Source organism: Salvia hispanica, chromosome 1, assembly GCF_029641045.1.
Source record: "Salvia hispanica isolate PSC_SH4W2 chromosome 1, Shi_PSC_v1, whole genome shotgun sequence".
Taxonomy (NCBI): Eukaryota; Viridiplantae; Streptophyta; class Magnoliopsida; order Lamiales; family Lamiaceae; genus Salvia; species Salvia hispanica.
In genome coordinates this window covers 51,754,551-51,776,839 of record NC_142692.1, presented here as the reverse complement: position 1 = coordinate 51,776,839, position 22,289 = coordinate 51,754,551, and the positions used below count along the sequence as shown (strand labels likewise).

The following is a 22,289-nucleotide window of genomic DNA, read 5'->3' as shown; positions in this document are numbered from 1 at the left end:
ATTCTCCTATTTATATTAAGTTCCTTTTTGAGCCCAGACAAGGATCTATGGAAGGTTTTGGATATGGGCTCCCCCAATTAGCTTTTTACTAATTAAATTGAACCCACAATTTAATACAAGCTTATATTGGAATATTACGAGCAGCCACTACAGAAGTAATATTGAACTCTCCCCATCCAAATCCGAAATTACAAGTAATTCGGATTTCCGTTATTTATTATTTATTTCCCGCGCTTAAGATATAAATGTCCATTAATTAATTAATGTCTGCTATGAACTTAATTAATTAATATCTTATTAATTCCAAGAGTGGACTTAGCAAGAAACATTTATTTATTATTCATAGAGTAATAAAACTCCAACTGACCAGTTTTCTGAATAATAAAACCTTGTTCGAGCTCCTCTTGAGGACATTATCAAATGAGACTCACCTCGCGCACGATTCAACATAATAGTAATCATAGCACCGCTAGATATTAATCACCACTACCCAATATATCAGGATTATTGGGTTGCGAAAAACCCGCACCATTTGATAAGTCAAATTAGTGCATAATCAATACCGTACGCTCAATGCTAACATATGTAGATTAAGAAATAGTATTTTATCAAGACCTAGTCTTTCAGTAGATAGCATAAAGACACGTCTTGCTGTTAGATCCGTTCAGTGCTATACTACACCAATGTCATCTTATTTCAGTAAGGCTTAGAAATATGCGGACTGACATTGCAACCTTTCACGATAGGTAGCCAAAGCCTATCTAGGTTGTGAAATTCTTCTTTTTCTTTTGCAAAGCATTGCATAGATCTGACCGTGTTACCTTAAAGTGGACGACGCCCACAACCGGTCTACTAAGCAAAAGACTTAGACTTTGTTACTTCTTATGCATTTCAATGTTTGTAAAACATCTTATAAATGCACAAGCAAACACAATGTAATAATAATAGTGATTCTATTCGTGCGAGACTGCTCGAATAATACTGAATCGGGTTTAAAGTGGATTATAGAGTTTTACGTATACAAGCAAGATTCTATTCGCGCGAAACTTGCTCGAAACATGCTTTTCAGTATACCAAACCTAACAAAAGGTCCCTAGTAGTGCTTTATCTTTCCAATGTGGTACACAATTGACCAGTCGCTCAAATTCCATAAGATAAGAGCGAAAACTACTATTTTGTTTAAGCCTAACTATGGCTTCATCAACTTCTTCCAGTTAAGGTGTACTGAATCTTTGTAGTAAGCCCTTCTCATACATGGACCAAGTAATATGAGTATGTCGTGTACTGAACCATTGCAACCCTTGATTCGCCTCACCGTCAAGATGATAGGAGGCCCACTGTATCCATTTCTTTGTAGGAGTATTTTGAGCACGATAGTATTGCCTTGATCGGTTTAACCACACACGCGGGTCGTCAGTTCCATTGAACTTGGAGAAATCCATGCGAATAGGATTTTTCCACTGTCGATCAGTGTGTGTACTGCTTTCTGAACTTTCAGATTCCGAGCTTTCATCCTCCCATTCGTCTTTTTCCTCGTAATCTCCATGTGAGGATGCAAATGGGTTTTGATATTTTTCTTTCTTTGCTTCCCCATTTTGTGTTTTCAAAATTGATCGCATCTCTTCCATCCCCTCGGACATTGTTTGAACCATCTCCCGTAATTCTGTCGTAGATGATTCAAGTGATTCAAATCTAGCCCGCGTTGCTCCATGGTTGATACAAATAAGATTTTTCCCAAGTTACTATCGTAACGAGGCTCTAGATACCAATTGTTGAGACCGAAAGGCTTCGGTGTGATCAATTGAAATATGCAAGACAAGTTTAGCCTTAATAGCTATATTCTTTTATATATATATATATATATATATATATATATATATATATATATATATATATTTCTCATATCTTTACAATGAAACACGAGAACTCCTTTTATAATGTTCCAAGAGTCACTTGGATACATATGAAACTACCCAACTCTTGACAAAGACACCTATTGAAATGAAAGGACACATCCCTTCTTACAAAGACACCTATTAAGACGAACATACATAACTTTTCATTAAGCAACCTTCCATGTAGGCCTTCTCTCTCTTGTGCTCCTGCGAATTACTACGGACTCATCAGTTGTTTGTTCTGGTTGTCAATATGGAAAAATCACATCGTTTCCCCTTCTTAGATTCAAAGAATCAAGCTTCTTCCGTCCTGCAGCTAATTCACTCGGATCTGATGGGGGCCACAAAAACACCAAGTTATTGTGGCTATCGTTATGTGATGATTATTGTGGATGATTTTTCTCGATTCTCATGGGTCTTCTTCTTAGAACAGAAAAGTGAGGCATTCTCCAAGTTTATTCAATTCAAGGAGCAAGTGGAGAAAGAATTTGGTCAGAAAATTAAGTGTCTGCGCATTGATAATGGAGGTAAATTCATGTCTGATCAGTTTCTTAATTATTTCTAAGAAAATGGTATTCGACGTCAGATGACTTGTCCCGAAACTCCACAACAAAACGGAGTTGCTGAACGTAAATTGGCACATCTTACTTCCATTTGCTTATCATGGATACATGCAAATAACCTTCCAAGAGAGTTATGGGCAGCGACAATTCAGTCTGCGAGTTATGTTGTGAATCTGTTACCTTCGTGGCCAGGTACGGAACCATGCCTCTATGAGCTATTATACCATCATAAGCCAAATGTGAGTCTGTTTCGAGTCTTTGGTTCGATTTGTTATGTCCATGTCTCAAAGTCTAATAGGACTAAGCTTGATTCGAAGGCAAAACGATGTATTTTTGTTGGCTATGACACTCACATGAAAGGATGGAGGTGTATGGATCCAGAAACAAAGAAAGTTGTTGTCTCTCGTGATGTTGTGTTTGATGAAATTTCATCTGATCACATTGGTGCAAATGATAAAAGTATCACGGTTGATCTTCTAACCGTTTGTGGCGTTGCTGAATCAAATGATAAGAGGAGCATCACTACTTCTTTTGGAGAGAATGTTCAGCAATCTGAGACGATAGACGCTGGAGCTCGAAAATCTGACGAACAGAGAAGACCACCTACTCATTTAGCTGACTATGAAGTTGAGGTAAATCTTTCATCAGTGATTTATGCCTTAATTTCTAATGGGAGAATCTTGCTCTGATACCATGTAAAGAAATATGGAAGAAAAAATATAGAGAAAGACAAGAGGGTACAGAGAACCGTAAACTTTTTATTACTCTGTAAATTTTGGAGATAAGATAAATGACTGCAACTACAAGTATAAATAGAGAAAATGAATCTCATAAAATTCTAATTAAAACTAAATCAGCTAAATAGAATAAATGGAATAGAACTTGGACTACTTCAACTCACTCGTAAGTTTTCACTATTTTTCAATAGAAGCGTCTTCAACTTAAACAGCAACGACAAGAATTTATTCTACGGTCTAAACCTTTCATGTAAGACCTTTATCATGGCTTTAATTAATCTCAATCGAGGAAGCTTCGCGTTAATCTGAACGCAAAATAGTTTAATTATCTGACATGCGCCTCTTAACTAAATTAATCAGAAGAATTAAAGCAAACAAGCTAAGTGAGCTGAGTTGGCATGTTATGACTTAGAAATATCTATCCAAAAATGATCAGATTAACACCTACGACTTCTCAGATGTGAATCCACGATTTTCTTATGATTGTGACTGCATCACTCTTTTTTAATGTAACTCATGTATAAAAAGTCCAATCTACCATTACCAACAACGCAGTGTTTGCTTCCAAGCTACAACAAAACAATGGCATTAGCTGATAATGATGAAGACAACTACTTCTCGGAAAAATATCTGTTTCTGAAAGCAGAAGTTGCAAGCTGGATTGATTGCCTAAGAATTCTACATTCAAAAGATTTAGAGAAGAGAGATTTCTGCAACACTGAGATAGGAGGGGAAGTCACCGGATCTCGATACAGATGGATTGTTTTCATCTCTGTGCTGCTCCAGAAAGCCCTTCTCTACATCAAGACTCCCATGGCCGCCCTTGGCGCCGCGATCGAGCTATGCCTCAACTATCCTGCCTTCAATCACCACTTGCTCTTCAACATTTTCACAGGTTTCTAATTTTAATTTAATACCTAACTAGCTATTTTTATTTATTTACGTAATTAATGAAATATGTAGGGAGATTGGTGAAACCGGATAGAGCATCGCCCAAGTTTACGTCGATGGTTGGAAATATTGACAGGAGATGGGATTTGAGGAGACATTATTATGGAAACAAAGCTGCACCATCCATCTCAATAATGGCTTCTAAATTGTCGTATGAAAATGAGTCATTTGCTCGAAATGTTGTCACGCATCATTGGCAGGTAAAAACTGGTCACGATTTCATATCTTCTGGGAGACTATAGTTTAATTAAATTAATCCCTTGTTAATTATCTGTCTCCTTGTTTTTTATTTGATTTGGTGCAGATGGAATTTATTGGTTTCTTCGAGTTTTGGAATGGTAAGAAAATTAGTTGCCAAGTTAAATAAAGTGAACTATTAGTAGTGTTTAATGCTAAAGGTGAAGTTGATTACCCACTATAAATTGGGCATTAAATCCTTGATGTTTTATACGTGCAGTAAACAAATGCATGCTCGTTAAGTGCGTAATTAGTAATTAGACTCCATATGCATGATCTACCGACTTGTAGATGAAAGAAACACTTTATCTATTAATGGTATAATGCGACATCCTCTAATAATAATTCAATTACTACGAATTAATTTGGTAGGTTTTATTGATACTTTGAATTTTGAAACAACTAATTGGTTTTTTTCTTGCCCATTCGAATAAACCATAGTGTTTGTGCCTTTTCCAATAAAACATTTCAACTACTATGATAAACAAATACTACTACTATTATAATTTGGTGTTTGCTTTGCCTACTACTTGGACATATAGTTGCTTGTACGTTTCGCAAATTAATATAGTCGCACTTAAAATAATTACATGTATATATCGATCCAATTCAGATGATATGTGCTTGCTTCACTAACAATTTTTGGTTGTTGGATTCATGTAAAACAATTTTAAGTATAATGTAATGAAAAGAACATTTCGGATTTAGATCTTTTCAAATCTGAACCACATTTTATATGCTAACTATGACTAATTCTGGAACACGCTAAAATTTGAAGATCTAACCTCTATCAAATGCACATGTGGCATTCCGTATTTTCTAAAACGAATTTCTTTATAATGCAAATGAATCTGTATTTATTGAAATTCTTTTTTGCATATTTTGCAAAACTAAACTGTATTTTATTCAATATGAAATGAATCAGTACATACAACGTAACCAAACAGATTTTGCCTGAACTGAAAATGTGATAGTGTATAATTAATGTTGCCAAAAGTACCCTTATCATAGATCAGCATTCAAGTGGAGTATAGATTATGTGTATGTTTTAATCAGCTCTGCCATTAAAATTGTAGATTATGTGTAGGTTTTCCTATAAATTTGTGATATTTGCAGATTTTCAAGAAGCGAAGTCAACATATGCAACCATGCTCCGAGACAAAAACCGAATCGTGATAGCATTCAGAGGCACGGAGCCATTCGACGCCGATGCATGGCGAACCGACGTAGACGTCTCATGGTACGACATCCCCAGCGCCGGCAAAATCCATGGCGGCTTCATGAAAGCCCTCGGCCTCCAGAAATCCACCGGCTGGCCCAAACACGCCCCATCGCCCCCTAAATCATTCGCCTACTACACGCTCCGAGAGAGGCTCAAAACCCTAATCCAAGAAAACGGGGAAGCCAAATTCATATTAACCGGCCACAGCCTCGGAGGGGCATTAGCCATTTTGTTTGTCGGAATTCTGGCCATGCACGAGGATGAATATTTGCTGAGGAGGTTGGAAGGAGTGTACACATTTGGGCAGCCTAAGGTGGGGAATGAGCAATTTGGGGAGTACATGAAGCAAAAACTGAAGTTGTATGATATAAAGTACTTTAGGTATGTGTATTGCAATGATGTGGTGCCTAGATTGCCTTATGATGAGAAAGCATTCTTGTTCAAGCATTTTGGGAGTTGTTTATACTTCAATAGCTGCTACAAGGGCAAGGTGAAGACTAATACTCATGAGCTATATTTTCTTGGCATTTCAATCTGATATAAGTTTTGTGTTTATGACGATCGCAGGTTCTTGAAGATGAGGCCGACAATAACTACTTCTCGTTGCTGTACGTTGTACCCAAGGTTTTGAACGCGGTTTACGAGCTTGTAAGGGGTTTCATATTACCTTGGATAAAGGGGGAGGAGTATAGAGAAGGATGGTTTATGACATTGTTTAGGCTAACAGCCTTGATTACCCCAGGTTTAACCAATCATTTTCCACTAGATTATGATAATGCCACTAGATTACAAAAACCTGGGCTTGTTCAATTAAACTAAACTCAAATAGTCCAATACAAAAAATGAAATTATGTACTAGTGTGTTATTCATCAATAAATATTACTCCTTTTGACAATGGATGCATTGTAAATTCAGGATACTATACATACAATCATACAAGACAAGCTTACCACATCAACTTGTGCAGCTTCAGTTCCAGTAACAAATATATTTCCAAAGCCGAATCGACTCCAGCCAGAGCATCCTTTCGTCTGCACCAAGATCGAAAAAAAATTAATTTTAAGCAAAAATACTTGTAACACGTCACAGAATTCGTATAATATACTTGAGAAACTTGCAATTGCATCGATGGTCAGTTTATAAGGGAGTTGGATCAAAACTATATTCTTCTATCTATATAATCTGAATCAAAAATATTACCTGAGATTATCACTTTCATTAAAAGGCATGAGAAGTGAAGCAGCCACTCAATGAACTAATTGGTCGAGTCCTTCGAAAGGATAATTCTCTCTCAGAGGTTCTCACCATTTGGCTGGTGGTCTGGCTGACCATCACCGAACCACTCATTTCCTGGGCCTTCTTTTGCACGGATCTCAGTTTCTTCATTATTTTGTCAACGGATGATGACCTCTTCTTTTCCAATTTCATCTAATCCATTCAAATCTTTACCATCAGTCATAATCTAATCCATTCTTCATAACATTGGCGTGAACTTTGAACATGCACAATACACACACCATCACTATAGCCATAATGAATGGAAGCATTATTGTGATCATCAAACGAGCAAGAAAAAATGGAAAGTACGTACCTCGGCTTTTGCTTTCTGTAAATTCTCCCATGCAGTAATTTTAGCTTCCTCCCTCTGAATCCTGAAACAGGGTAGTAATTCAGTTGAATGGCTGAGAATACATTTTATCTATGTTGGCATTGACCTTCAATTCCTCTATCGGCAGCATAATCATGTTCAAAGTAAAAAGGTAAATTAACTAGGTGAAAGAAAAAAGAAGTTGAAGCAAATTAAGGGAATGAAAAAACAAGAATTATTGCATCTTAATGAAAAGAGAAAGCATGGAAAATATTTGAATTGGGATAAAATCATGAGCAACACAGGAAATAAGCACTCAACCATTTCCTTATCACTCCACAACAACCATTTTGTCAGATTTTTAACTTCAATTTCAGCTAGTCTCATGACTTTTTTGTTTTCTTATAGGTTCAATGTTGAGTTCTTGATTTCTAGTTGCCTGCATGTATCATGTATGTGCCCATTAAACCCATATGTAGACAACTAGATTATAACAAGAAAATTGGTTAAATAGAAATTACTTTAAAATACTCTTGGACGTCTCGGTCAAAACTTCCCAACTAGAAGAATGATAGTTCACAGCTTTTCTTTTCCAGTCATCAGCATTCTGACTGCCTCTTCCTGGATTTGTACCCCTATTCTTTTTGGACCACCTTATCACGGTGACATCTTCATCAACTAGCACATCCCTCATTTCTGGTTTGGAGGAATGCATACTCTTTGATCCTACAATAGGTAGAATCGTTGGAGTAGCTAGAGAGAACGAAGAGTCTCTTCCGGGCGAGGAATGCTTGCTGCTCTCAGAACTCATCTGAGTCGCCATATCCCTCCTTGAAACAGCACGAGATATGCTGTTAGGCGCATCCTCAGCCACGTCATATTTAACATCTGTATCAATATAACAACAAGAAACAACTACACAATCAATACAATACTATGTAATCAATCTTATTTTCTCGAAGCTATAAAATGAATTTAGGCTTATCCACATGGCTCTTAGTGTTAACTAAATATTTCACATGATCCCACCAAATCAGAAACACATGAGTCGATGATGCGAAGAAAAACAAAGGCAACACCATACCCTGGGATCCCGGCAATGATGACTGGCTTATCATCTCAGAACATCCATGCATACTAATTGACCTCGCCATGCAAGGCTCTATGCCATTGAGAAAGTTCCATGTGCCCTCATAGCCTCTGTATCGAATAGACAGCCATTACTCCAGCAGAAAAAGGTGAATTCGCGGTTAGTTTCTCAGCACGGCTGCCTTCAAACATGGGCATGGCAGGCGAAAACATTTGATAATAAGCAGCCCCTGGATGCCCGAGGGGGCCGCTCTTTGACTTGGGCCGCTTCTGTGCCTGTTGCTGTGAGGTTCTCATAGCACCATCTCCCGACACAGGGCTAACTAACCACCTTTCTGCATCTTCCCATTTGGAAGGCAAAGTCCTCCCATTATTGAAAGGCAACAATGCAGTGCTCACATTCCTCCTGTTTGCATTTGTGAGCGGTGGAATGCGCTCAGAACTCCACCCTTTATGAATCCCCATGCTCGTGTGTCGATAAGCAGGTCTTCAATTGTCCGCTTTTTTCAACCGAACTTCAGATCTCAACTTTCTGTCTTGACACTCTAAACAAATACACCCCCACCAACAGAAAGACAAATCATCAGAAGTTACATAGGGGTTGTTAAACATAAGAAACCAAGTGCTGATTACCTGTAAGGAATTTCTTGCAGAATCTGTGGCTACATTTTCATCTTTGTGGTCTCACACCTACTGCTATCTAGTTTTTGAACTAATAGAAAGTAGTCCTATTGAATGAAAAAAGACAGCATTTTGGAGTAGGATTCAAAATTTGGTAAATTTGCTATTCAACTAAAGAAAAAGGCGCAAAGTACCTTTGGATTTATCCTTACTATTCATGTGAACTGTTATGGATTTGTCCGGCCCTGACAAATGCTGTTTCAAATTAAAGAGTTAAACTTTCCAAAAGCGCCTACATTTGGCAAGTAGAATCCATCAGATCAAAATTATGTGCGAAAACCACAATTATTATTTGAATTGTGAGGCACAAGTAAGGCAGCAAATTAAGATACATTTAGTGTGTGTTAAAAATGAAGCGGCATTACTTGAGAAAGAAGAAAGGAAACAGAGTGTTGATGAGGAACATCTGAACTTGATTCGGCAGCGAGAATCACGGAATCCGGACTTAAATCACGGTCCCGACCTAAAATCTTGAAAATCCAGGTCCGGCATTCTTAGTGGCGAAGAGAGATGAAAAGGGGTTGAAAACTTTCTGGCCAATGGATATACGTTGAAAACGGTGCATCATAATGGGATTTACAAAGCTTGAACAGCCCTGTTGATCTCTCTCTCTTGTCTTGCTCTAATTTTGACTCCATGGTATATTTTGGTGACCAATTCTCTGATTAATTGGACGTGTTTTTTGTTTTTTTTCATTTTTTTTTTTTTTTGTTATGTTCATTTTTGTGATTTTACTTAATTTGTCTGATTCATGAAATGATACTTTACACATGTTTGTGAGAGATTTTGAAAAAACGACTCAATTCGCAGGGCATATTGAATTTTAAATTTTTGAATATTTATCTATTTTCTCTTCTTTTTCTTATTATTTGTATCAGAATATTTATTATTGGCCAAATTATCCCAAATATATTTTGTGATATTTTTTACTCCAATATTTTCACCAATTATGCAAATCCTTGCTACTCCACCCTCCTCCTCCCATTCGCTACGAGAGATTTCGGAATAGGAAAATGCTATGCAGTCACATATGGCTAGCTACACAATGACATTTTTGTAAATAATTATAAAAGTTAATGCAATAAATTAATAGAAATAGTTAGTGCTAAGGTGAATTTACGTACTAACCCTTTCCCACCATTTTGAAAAATATTAGTACGAGTAATATCTTTTAATTACTTCAAATTTACATATACGTTCTCTCTCTATAATAATTACAATTATCTTTTCCAAGAAAATTAATAATAATACATTAAATTGTGCACAAATTTTCAACACGTTAAAACAAATAAAATGTATGGATATATTGGGAAATAAATCATACCATACCTATTAAAATATATCGTCATATATCATAAATAAATTATACTAATAAGTATGAACTCTTGCATATAGTAAATACTCCATTTTATGATCAAGCTTCGTTCCATCATAATTGAGGTAGAGTTTTTCGGTACGGAGTTTAAGAAATTTATATTTAGTGTTTTAACTAGATAGATAAAAGAAGTAAGAGAAAAAAAAATAGAGATGATAGACTATAAAGTGAATAAAGTAGAGAGAATAAAGTATAATCGAATAAAGTTAGAGTCAAAAAAATGTTTATTATTACTCCCTCCGTCCCGCTTTAGGAGTCCCGGTTGATCAATTTTGGACGTCCCGCTTTAGGAGTCTCGGTTGAGATAAATTAATAAAAAATGCCTACAAAATGTTAAAAGTGGGTCTCAATATCCACTACAACTAATAAAAAAGTGTTAAAGTGGATCTCAACATCCACTATAACATTTATTTATTGGACACTCAATTAAAAGTGGGTCCCAACATCCACTACAATATTTATTTAATACACTCAAACACTTTTTTCTTAAAACATGTGTCTGACTCAACCGGGACTCCTAAAGCGGGACGGAGAGAGTACTATATATGAAAATGACTTAACTATAAAAAATTTTAAAAAATGGAAGAATGACTCAACTATAAGCGGATGGAGGGAGTATTAATTAATCTACACAATGATGTTACTCCTAGCTATTCTAATTTGTTAGTCATTTTCCATCTATGTGCAATGTTATACAATATATAATTATATTGCATATCACATAAATTACTTATAAATTATAATTGTATCATATAATCAAAAGTGTAATTTCATTCACACGTGTATCATATTAATAATATAAACAACTGTATATTTAAGATACTGCTATAATCCCACAATATATTATACTAGAGTAAGAGGGACAAAGAGAACCATAATTAAAGTAACGTTAGTAGTAAGAGGGATAAAGAGATTTATTACACAGTTGGTCCGGCCAAAGAAGCAGAGCTTCTGGTGCTCACTGCTAATTATGGCGAGGCTGTAGGGATTGTTTTCTTCCTCCTTCACACAGAGACACACTCGAAGCTCCTAAGCAAAAAGAAACAGTCGAGGCCTAGTTATTGTTCCTCCAACTCCCACGCTGCTTCCCACCAATTTTCGATTAAGGTTTTCTTTTTCAGACAAGAAGAATACTACACGCTATCCCTTTTTTTTTTTTTTCTCTGAATGCCATTTTTCGCCGAGTCTCAAATTTTGTGCCCAACGTTTGATATTTGTTCATTTTCTAGTGTAACTATTATTGGACTGTGGAGTGCACGCCATGTGTTCGATAATTTGCTTACTCGACCTCAATTTGCTTTTCTTCTCGCCATTATAGAGGATTTTGTGATTTGTTGGCTGCTAACTGCCTTTCACTTTGATCATTTGGCTGTTCCCTTCTTTGGTGTTTGACGCTTGGTTTTACTTTATTTACAGATTTGGTAATTTAGCAGGTTTTGGTTTACTCTGTTGATTGGGATTCAAGTTGTAAAGCAATGGCTTTCAGCATAGTAAATCATCAAGCATTGATTTCTGCAGTCAATATTACTTCTTCCCGTTCTCCTTCTACACGGGCCAAGATATCAACTCCGGTTTCATGTGCGAGGTTTCCTTCACAAGCTCTCAATCACATAGTTAAACGCTTCTCGTGCAATGCCGCATCGAGTAGTTCCGATCAAAATCCTAAATCGGAGCACAGACGGAAAAAGGCGCCCCAGACATCTAAAGAGCGGAAAAGCGAAGGTGAGAATCCAGAGGGTTCATATCCTGGAATCATCCCAAAAAAGCCAAGGCGCGGTCGTAGGAGTGAAGCAGCAGCTGTTGAGGATTACATACGGGGCTCACTTGAACAGACGCTGGAGTCGATACGCAAGAAGAATCCAGAAGTTCTAGAAAATATGGAAAACTTCATGAAGGAGAAAGCTGCATCTGATGATGACAGCTCAGATGATCAGGACGTTGTCGATGTAGGCGAAAAGGATATGGTGGTTGAGGAGGAGGATCTGGATTGGCCACTGGATACCGAGGTGGGATGGGGGATCAGAGCCTCCGAGTATTTTGATCAACACTCGATAAAGAATGTGGTAGGCGAAGATGGCACAGAGATCGACTGGGAGGGCGAGATTGATTATGGATTGGTGAAAGAGATCAACTGTCTTGAGTGGGAGAGCTTTGCTTTCCATCCCAGCCCTCTCATCGTCCTTTTCTTCGAGAGATACAACAGGCAAGGACACAATACATGATTGATACTTATCGTTAGGACTTCTGCAATTCATACCCTTTTCAATTGAACATGAATTCAGCAAGTTTCTAGAAATTATCAAGGGATTTAGGATCATCGCAAAGTCCCAAATTATCTTTGTAAACAAATGATTAGCATTTATCTATCTAGGATAGTTTGAAACTTGAGATGTGTTCATGAATGCTTGTTTCTATTTCAGGGCCAGTGATAACTGGATGGTCTTGAAGGAGTTGGAAAAAGCAGCAGAGGTTTACTGGAAAGCTAAAGACCGATTACCTCCTCGAGTTAGTGAAATTTCTCCATTGCCTCATTGATTTTCTTTTATACATATCTCTTATGGTGGATATACCTTTCATGTATGATATGAACTCAATTTAAATATGCAGACAGTGAAGGTGGATAAAAATATCGAGAAAGATTTAGCATATGCACTCAAAGCTGAAGAATGCCCACAGTTACTCTTCTTACGCGGAAACAAGATATTATATAGAGAGAAAGGTAAAGTCATATTGTTCCTCTATATTTGTATGTATGAATGAGCTTTCTTGATTTCTTTCATTAAGGGTTGGGATTTGCCATGATCTGCAGAGTTTAGGTCAGCAGATGAGCTGGTTCAGATAATTGCGTATTTTTACTATAATGCGAAAAGGCCTTCTTGCATCAATGATGAAGCCCTCTCTTCACAATCACCGCGTTAGTTGAGGTAACTACTTTCTTCTACAGATGATGAGTATCTATAATTTCCGAGCTTAAGAGGAACGAACATTTGTTTATATATGTTGCAATATTATGTACATTAAACTTATTAGCAGGCTTGATGCTTTACTATGTAGGTGGAGAACATGGAAACTAAACATCTCTTAATTAGAGTAGTTGTTTTCTGTTGAATAATAAGTGCTATGGTCTCAGATGGTTTAGTGTACTTTTTGTTGCTCTTTATTTGTGTTTCAACTTTCAACGGTCTTATCATTATCAAGATTGCCGACAAAAATTCTTTAATGCTGCGTGTATTTTCTCTACGGAATAATGGTCCAACATTTTTTGTTACAAACTAGGTCAGAAAGCTATCCTTGTTAACGATTGCATATCTATAATCAACATATATATTCAAAATTAATTTACTTGGAAAGTTCCACTTGAGAGATATTCAAAGCCTCGTTCAGATCATTGTATAATTAGCCGGCATAGATTGACTGTGTATGGAAGTTAGTACTGTATTATTCAAGTAAAAAAATTACTTCAATAATAACGCCAAAGAATTTACTTAAAAAGTTTAAAAGACCCTCTTCCACCTCAATTGAGATGATACTCTGATAGTAATAAATTAATCGTAATAATATTTGTGGAAAATAATCTCGAATAATCAAGCACTGGGCCTTAGAGAGAGAAGAGTATCCACAAAATCATCCAAGGCTTTAAGCGAAGACCCCTTACGCCCATCTTCCTCGGTCAAGGCAGCTCTGATCAACTCTCCGACCGCCACCGCTCTCTTCCTCATCGCCACCGCTTTACTTCCTCCGTCCATCACCTCCTCAATCACTCTCTTCACATCATCTCTACTAATCTGGCTCTCCACGCCCCTCGTCATCTCCACGCATACCCCCATCTCCTCCACCAGCATCTTCGCATTGTACCCCTGCTCCGCTGCAAGCGGCCACCCGATGATCGGCACGCCCTGGCTCAAGCTCTCCACCACCGAGTTCCATCCGCAGTGGCTCACAAATGCCCCCGTTGATTGGTGGCAGAGTATCTCCAGCTGTGGTGCCCATGCTCGCACCACCAGCCCCTGCCCTCGCTCCTCGAACCCTTCGGGTAGCCACTCGGGCTTGAACTCGTCCCTCGAGTTGAAGCCCGCGGGCGGCCTGATCGACCAGATGAACGGCCGCCCGCTGTCCTCCAACCCCAACGCCAGCGCCATCATCTGATTCTGGCTCACCGTGTTCTGTGATCCGAAGCTGATATAGACAACAGAGTTCTCCGGGTGGGAATCCAGCCACTCCAGGCACTTCTCCGGTGAGATCCCGGGCTCTCTCCCGGCGTGTTTGGCGATCACGCGCGACGGCTTGTTCCGGTCCAGCATCCCCTGCGGCAGGAGCGGGCCTATGCACCAGACGGGGCGTTTCGTGTAATTGGAGAAGAGATCCAACCCTAGCGGCTCGATCTCCGCGGCCGTGGAGCACAGCCACCCGAAGGAGGTCAGCGAGTGCGCAATCTGCGGCTGGAAGAATCTCGACCACTGGTCGCTCCCGTCCGCGTCTCTCAGGAAGCGGTGCAGCTGAGAGACGTGGAAGGGGAGAGAGTTGGGGAATCCAGGGAGAGAGAAGCTGCCGTCGGCAGCAGCGCTGCGGTGGGGGAGGTTCTGCCACATGGACATATAGGCGGCGGTGCCATACGCGCCGCCGGTGGTGAAGGCGACGCTGACGGTGGAAGACGATATGGCGACCTCGTTAGCCCACCCCATGAAGACGTCGGAGATTATGCAGAGCGGAGGGGCGCCGTCCGTGGCGGTTATATCGCGGATTAACGCGCGGAAGGGTGCGTCAAGGGAGGCGGAGGCGTGGAAGAGGTTGACGATGAGGTTGAGGGGCAGGGCCTCGGTGTTCTCTGTTTTCGGGGGGAGGCCGTGATCGGCCGCGTTGAGAGGGAGCTCGGAGAAGTGGATTTGGGGTGAGTGGTTGGACGCGGCGGTTCGGAGGTAGCGGATGTTGAGAGGGGTGGTGGCGATGGTGATTTTGAAGGGGAAGCGTTGGGTGATTTGATTGGCTAAGGCTAAGAATGGGATGAGATGGCCTTGTGCCATGAACGGCAGCATTACTATGTGCTGCTCTTTTGCAACTCCCATTTTCTGTGTTTGTTACTACAGATTTCACCACCAACTACAGTTTTATGCAACAACAGAGATTGGTTACCTATCTCTCTCAACTAGATGATGAAAACAAGAAAGTTTGTTAGACAATGCATTAATGATGCGAATGCTACTACTGGCCGGTCCATATCCATTAGTGCATTTTTTTATAGGTTCTCAATGTTATGGTTAGCTGTATCCATATTTTGGGGAAAGGAAAGTAATGTGTTGATCAGTGTCCCAAGAATATGGAAACACACTTTATTCTTGTTTGGTAGCACAAGTTGATAATGAGATGGATAGTGCGCAATGACCATTGTAGCCACAATTTCACAAATTTAAAAAGACCTAATTTCGCCACGACACCAACTCATCCCCACCACACTTGCCATTTTTAGCCTTAGACGTATTGTGTAGACAGGACGTTTTCTTGTGATGCTCAAATTAAACTATTTTTGAGTAAGGTAATTGTTGAAGAAGACGCATGCATGGATATTATAATCAAAACCCCATACCCTTCCTCCTTGATATTACTATGATTATGCACATGAAAAGAACCAAAACCGGCATTTCTTATCTCAAAAAGTCCAAAAATATTGATACGGCTTCAATAAAGCAAAAGGTCCAATAAACAAATAGAACCGACCAAAACGCTACTCCTAAATCATCCAATTGTCGAATGATAATAACAGGGTCTTCGTCGAGTTAATATGTATATATACCTAACGATTCATTATATGTTTAGACTAGTATAGTAATATTATAAAGGGATAAGATCAAATACTAACTACTCCTTTTGTTCCTAAGTAAGTTGTTTCTTTTTCGACCGTTATTTTGTAAAAATGATAGGAATAAATTAAAATGGAAAGAAAGTAAAGTAATAAACAGAATAATATAGAAAAGAGTTGTATCTACATTCTCTTACTTACTTTACTTTCTCTCCACTATAACTACTTATTATCATTTTCGCAAAACAACAGTCGAATAGAAACGTCTCACTTATAGTGGGACGGAGAGAGTATTTGCTAATTGCTTATTACTATCCATTAGTGGTATTTAGTGGTGTCATGTGGAAATTTATTTTATATTAATTAATTTGAAAATGACTTTTTAGTCATTTTTTATACTATATGACCGTTTTTTGTGATTCTCATGATGCGACAGGGTCCTGTAAACATGTCAACACAATGATTTTAATATGTAAACTAAATCTGATTGACATTGTACATGCATTAGACTGACATTATGTATACTACGTGTTGACATTAATATGATTATCGATAATATTAAAAATTCAAATAGAATTATCAAATTTTATTATTCGAACATATGCAAATATGATCTTATTAGAATCATTATGAAATTATCTTTAATTTGATTTTTTATGTGAAAAAAAATTTTAAATCAAAATAGTTATATAAGTTCGAAGTTTTGATATTTTAAAAGTTAGTTATAACTAACAAAATCCAATTTCCATTGATACCCATATCGTTACAATAGTTAGTTGACATCACGTATACCATAATTGACATTGTTATATCAGCTAGTTGACATCGCATGAAAATTGATCTTGGCCATTTGTTTTCAGAACGGATGGACTAGATTTAGTTTGCTGCCTAATAAGGATCCTGTATAAATATATATCGGGTTGTCGTGAATCCTAATCATATATCAAAACTAAGGTCCAACATGATTTATTAGATCGGAAAATGGACGACGCTAATTTGATTTATTACTTCCTCCATGAATATGTATCCCGCTTTGAATAGTTAAGTGAAGAAATGGTTAAAAGATGGAGGGTTGCAAGTGTTGTCTCTTTATTAAAAGCGAGTAAAAAGTGGTGCGAAAATCATGAAGAGTAAAGGCCAAATGTGGTCCCAAACATATGGCCGTTTTACGAATTTGATCCTGAACATTATCTTTTTTATTGTTGAGTCCCTCACAAATAAACTCAGACCAGAATCAGTCCAAAATTGATGGCGCCGTTAATAAATAACGATGATTGCCTTGTAATCCGAATTTGACCAAATTAAATTACTAATTGTAATTAGTTACACCTAATTAAATTCCTTAATTTCTATTAGCAAAAAGTGGAAGCAACATACAGAAAATATATTAAAACAATGCAAAAAAAAAACTTTTTCAAAATCAAACACACAACACTTAGGCAAAACAAACAAACAACACTTAAAATCACATTTAGAAAAAAAGGAATTCGAAGCATCGCTCATCGTTCTTCTTCTCAAGCAAACTTCGCTGAAACCCTACCCTATTCTTCGAAACGGCGAACTCACAACAGCACACCAGAAAAAGAGGCGTATAAACCCAAGGTCTCGACTGTACAAACCCTGAATGTGGAGGAGGAAGGTTGTTTCTTCAGGTGCTGATCCTTCGACGGCGACAGTAAACACACCCCAATCCCCGCCACCTCAAAACCCTTCGCAACCCATGCCACCTCAAAACCCTCTTGTACGAGCTCCGCCTAAAAATCAGCCGCGTTCGACCCGTGAAGGTAAAATTTTTATCTCTGTTTCTGATTTTTTATTGAATATGGTTGGGGTTATGAGAAATGTACGATGTTTTATTTATTAGGGTTAGGTCTGTTGGGTCGATTAACGTATGTGACGGATTTCTTAGTAATTTTTTGGGGAAACATATCGAATATTGTTTGTTGTTTGGTTGTGGTCCCAAATATGACTACAGATATTGTGATTGAGTTAGGGTAGATTAAAGTATGAGTTATTGGTGTCGTGTGGATCGTGTGTGTCCAGAAAAGTGCATTGATGTTTTGTTTTTGCTGTATTTTTTTGTGTTTGGCCGGATTTTGTTCTTTATGAGCATGTAGGGTATGTTCCATTTTTTTTTTGGGTTTGTGTGCTCTGCCTTATATTTTATTGTGAATGTTTTTGTGTTGGGGGACAAGCAAGTTGGTTGGGACCAAAGTTGTTTCATATTGCTCACTGCAATAATTTAGGACTAACCTAATATTTTTGGAATGTAGATGGGACATTCACAACAAGAGTCCACCACTCTGGTAAAATGGTTAAACACAATTGGAAAACAATACGTGGGTGGGGAGGTTGAGCACATCCATATATGTGATCCATACACGTGGTCAAAGTTGGAAGTTGATGATGCTCTGGAGAAGGTTGGTGCTGATGTACGTGGCCTGGACTATTATTTCTTGAAGCCGAGTAGACGTCACCACGGTTCGGGAACCGCCGGTTCCCGGTTCGGAACCGCCGGTTCCGGTTCCAAAAAATATGGAACCTGAACCGGCCCGCCTAGGGTCAGGCGGTTCCGGTTCATGAACCGGTTCGATGACGGTTCGCCGCCGGTTCAAGACCGGCGGTTTTCAGACGGTTCCGGGCCGGTTCCGGGCCGGTTCGGCGGTTCAATTTCATTTTTTTTTTTTTTTAAATTTATTCATTTATAGTTCTAATTACAAATTACATCTTGTAGTTGTAGTGTTCTACTTACTAATTACTATCGAATAAATAAATATAACGAAAATGACAATTGACAAATAGAGTAGAAGTCGACATTGAAGTTGGACAATTGGAATTTTATTGATACAATGATTACAAATTACAATTATACAATTATACAAATTTGAACAATATGTTGATATTACAAATACAAATGTTGAAAATTGAAATTACAAAAGAGTCAAAAGACTTAAGTCTTAATACATAACATAATACATGCTTGTTAGCTTGTATAACAATTTAAATAAAAAATCTTAAGTAAAAAACAATAAATTATAAATGCAAATAGATAGTATAATATATTATATATATACTCTTAGTCGGCGAAGGAGATGTTTCTATATAACTAAATTGAGGATAACTTTAGCAATTCAACCTTAATTGTTGAGTTTAATTTAACCATCAACAATCATGGTAGAATTGTCAAAAGTCTCCTGGATTTAGTCTTATAGAGAAGTCTTCTTCATCGATTAGAGTATATACAAATACAATTATATAATTGTATTTGTATATTTTAAAGTTGAAACAATTGGGAAAAAAAAAGAAATAAAGGAAAAGGACTTGAGCCCAACTTAAATTTAAAATTTAAGTTGGGTTGCCTACGTATCCTTAATGCTCAATTACATTAAGGAATCAAAGTCCACGTAATTCTCTTACCTTACTTACCTATTCGGCAATCGGCGGTAGACCCCCCACTCCACCTCATTGTTCTTCTTCTTCTTCGTCGGGGTAGTAGTCTTGGTCGGTTTGTACTTGGGTGTTCCAATCTAGCTCTTGATCTCTAATGTCAGCCGAACACCAATCGTCAAGTAACATGGTGGCTTCCATATTTTGGCCGGATAGTCTACTTCTTCTATCGTCCAAGACGTTGCCTCCAACACTAAAAGCGGACTCGACGGCGACAGTGGAAGCCGGAATTGAAAAAATCTCCTTGGCCATTGATGCAAGGATGGGAAAATCTTTCTCATGTGTTCCCCACCAATCGAGGACGTCGATTTGGTTGGGAACGGGACCTTCATCTTCATTCAAAGAAAAGCGTGAGTCAAAATATAAATCTAACTCACTTACCGTACTCCTTGCCGACGAACTACCGCTGGTGGTGTAACCGTATAGGTCGGCCAATTGGGATTGTGCGTCGGGGTCATCAACTTGAAAGAACCCAAAACTGTATTGTTGATGAGGGGTGGGTCGTTGTCTCACTTGGTGGGTACTGTTGTACTTGGCTTCGTATTCGGCAAAAAGAGTTCGCAACTCAAACTCAAATGCATGTTTGATGACGGAGAGATTGGGGAGGTTTATTTGGAATATTTCGGACAAACGTATGTTGTTGTTGTTGTTGTTGTTGTTGTTGTTGTCCTCATTGATTTTGGATTGCAAATCCCGAAGTGGTTGAAGATCAATAGAACTCAAATTGTTGTAATAAAATTCTAAAATCTTCAAGGTACCGACTAATTTCCATTTCGGATCCAAAACCTTTGCAATCAAAAACACCGTTGGAATCTCACTGAAATACTTAAGCCATTTGTCAACCATATAATATAAAACACACATCAACTCAGGATTTGTAATGGAATTTTTCATAGCCGTCTTAAAACCAAGTGATATATACATGCAATGCTCTAAAACATGAACAGATGTGCAATAATAAACACCCGATAACTCAACAGTCGCATTTTTGAAACCTTTGAACAATTTAAACAAACTCATGCTTTGCTCCCAACATGCATGCGATAAATATAAATCAGGAACGGGATAAGTCCTAAAAAAATCAATCAAATAATCTATATGCTCCAAAGTAGAGTTCAAACAATCATATGTGGAGTTCCATCTAGTAGACACATCAATTGTAAAATTTGTGTACCTGATCTTCTTTTGATGACAATATTTCTTCCAAGCCTTACCAATCTGAGGCTTCCAATGGATCAAATTTACGGCAGTTCTAATAGGATCAACATGTTTTTGCCACAAAGAAAGAGCATCTTGTACACATAAATTTAAAATATGACAAATGCATCTTTGATGAAAGTACTTACCATTTATAACCGGGGCACAAGCCGCAATTAAGTCGGCAATACTTGCAGTGTTAGCGGTTGCATTATCAAAACCAACAGAAAATACCTTATTGCACAATCTATATTCATTCAAAACTTGAATAATTAAAGCAGCAATTGCGGGTGCGGTGTGTGGCGTAGGAAATTGTCTAAAACCAATCAAACGCTTGTGCAATGTCCAACTATTGTCCAAAAAATGACATGTAATGCCCATATAAGAATTTCTTTGAAAAGCATCAGTCCACACATCAGAGCAAATGTTTACTTTGTGACTCAAGGTGGACAAAAAACGTGTTACTTCTTTTTGCTTCTCAAAAAATTATCTGTTGTTAGATCTTTGATGTGAAGTTGCAGGTATTCTTTTAGCACCGACATTAAAAGCGGTTTGCATAGTAACTTCATATTTTTTGTCATCAAAAAAATTGAAAGGCAAGTGCTTCATTGCAGCCCATCTAACCATAGCATCTTGAGCGACTTTATGATCATATTTAAAAAGAGGCGTACCTGTTGTTTCAGACGCACCGGATGGGAAGTTTAGTTGGGTTTGGGATTTGGCGGTCCCATATTCGATCGGATGCTTTGCCTTTAAATGACGATGGAGAGTACCATAGCCCCCACCGACAAAAAAGGGGTAGGATTTATCGCAATAGTTACAATATGCGACGAATTCATTGGTCGGTTTTTTAGTGGTTGCATCTATTACCGCGACTTTTTTATAATGTTTAACAAAAATATCCGATTTCAAGGCCTTCTTATTAGCCTTACCCCGCTCGGTTTGAGTTTCAGGAGGAGGAACCGCTTCATCATTTTCACCAACTTGTCCGGCGCTCGTCGGAGGATATTGTGCAGATCCTCCACCATTATCACCGTCGTCGTCGGATGATAAATTCACGTTACCATAAGAGTGATAAGACTCGTAACCTTCGCCGCCGCTCATGTTGCTAAGTGCCATGGCAGCCCTATGATCTTCTTCGGCCTACAAATATTATATATAAAGTTATAAACGATATAAATAATGTATAGTACCAAAAATAAGAATTTGTAAAATTAATATTCGAACAACTTACTTGCAAACGCATAGCGGTTTGTCGGGAAACCTCATCCATAACCTCACGACGACTAGGGCGTCTTGATTTCCGAAGACCACTTTGATCTTGGTCTTGGGCAATTCCCTTGCCCCGATCACCACCACGACGAGATGAAGACATTTTTTGCAAATTGAAAAATAAAGAGAGAGTATAACAAGAGTAGTGAGGGATGACCGGATGATTATGATAGACAATTGAAGTAAATTATAAGAACAATTTGCACAAATATAGTAAACAACTTGAACAATTAGAGAGAA

At 38.1% G+C, this 22,289-nt stretch overlaps 4 protein-coding genes across 10 annotated transcripts; 2 read left to right on the top strand and 2 right to left on the bottom strand.

The window, feature by feature from the left end:
* The first annotated feature begins 3,746 nt into the window (after nucleotides 1-3,746).
* LOC125219294 (triacylglycerol lipase OBL1-like) lies at nucleotides 3,747-6,509 on the top strand. Its single transcript, XM_048121235.2, has 5 exons — nucleotides 3,747-4,090; nucleotides 4,159-4,346; nucleotides 4,451-4,484; nucleotides 5,500-6,095; nucleotides 6,173-6,509. Exons 1-5 carry the CDS (start codon nucleotides 3,778-3,780, stop codon nucleotides 6,422-6,424), a joined length of 1,383 nt encoding a protein of 460 aa, XP_047977192.1. The 5' UTR covers nucleotides 3,747-3,777; the 3' UTR covers nucleotides 6,425-6,509.
* On the bottom strand, nucleotides 6,442-9,606 carry LOC125219295 (uncharacterized). 5 transcript variants are annotated; one of them, XM_089064860.1, is made up of 8 exons: nucleotides 9,330-9,606; nucleotides 9,099-9,196; nucleotides 8,917-9,011; nucleotides 8,279-8,828; nucleotides 7,716-8,082; nucleotides 7,198-7,258; nucleotides 6,807-7,034; nucleotides 6,442-6,637 (listed from the first exon to the last, which is right to left on the bottom strand). In XM_089064860.1, the coding sequence occupies exons 4-7, from the start codon at nucleotides 8,346-8,348 to the stop codon at nucleotides 6,825-6,827; spliced, it is 708 nt and encodes a 235-aa protein (XP_088920986.1). In that variant the 5' UTR covers nucleotides 8,349-8,828; nucleotides 8,917-9,011; nucleotides 9,099-9,196; nucleotides 9,330-9,606; the 3' UTR covers nucleotides 6,442-6,637; nucleotides 6,807-6,824. The 5 variants fall into 5 exon arrangements, with proteins under 5 accessions (XP_088920986.1, XP_088920988.1, XP_088920984.1 ...); XM_089064862.1 differs by having other exon boundaries at nucleotides 9,099-9,159; XM_089064858.1 differs by having other exon boundaries at nucleotides 9,099-9,606.
* Nucleotides 9,607-11,201: 1,595 nt separating this feature from the next.
* On the top strand, nucleotides 11,202-13,499 carry MRL7 (polyadenylate-binding protein 2-binding protein). Of its 3 annotated transcripts, XM_048120429.2 has the most exons (6): nucleotides 11,202-11,446; nucleotides 11,756-12,542; nucleotides 12,760-12,844; nucleotides 12,947-13,058; nucleotides 13,149-13,263; nucleotides 13,394-13,499. In XM_048120429.2, the coding sequence occupies exons 2-5, from the start codon at nucleotides 11,815-11,817 to the stop codon at nucleotides 13,256-13,258; spliced, it is 1,035 nt and encodes a 344-aa protein (XP_047976386.1). In that variant the 5' UTR covers nucleotides 11,202-11,446; nucleotides 11,756-11,814; the 3' UTR covers nucleotides 13,259-13,263; nucleotides 13,394-13,499. The 3 variants fall into 3 exon arrangements, with proteins under 3 accessions (XP_047976386.1, XP_047976384.1, XP_047976383.1); XM_048120427.2 differs by having other exon boundaries at nucleotides 11,773-12,542; nucleotides 13,149-13,499; XM_048120426.2 differs by having other exon boundaries at nucleotides 13,149-13,499.
* Nucleotides 13,500-13,806: 307 nt separating this feature from the next.
* Nucleotides 13,807-15,572, bottom strand: LOC125218618 (UDP-Glycosyltransferase superfamily protein). The gene has a single exon (XM_048120329.2). It carries the CDS (start codon nucleotides 15,400-15,402, stop codon nucleotides 13,924-13,926), a length of 1,479 nt encoding a protein of 492 aa, XP_047976286.1. The 5' UTR covers nucleotides 15,403-15,572; the 3' UTR covers nucleotides 13,807-13,923.
* Nucleotides 15,573-22,289: the final 6,717 nt, after the last annotated feature.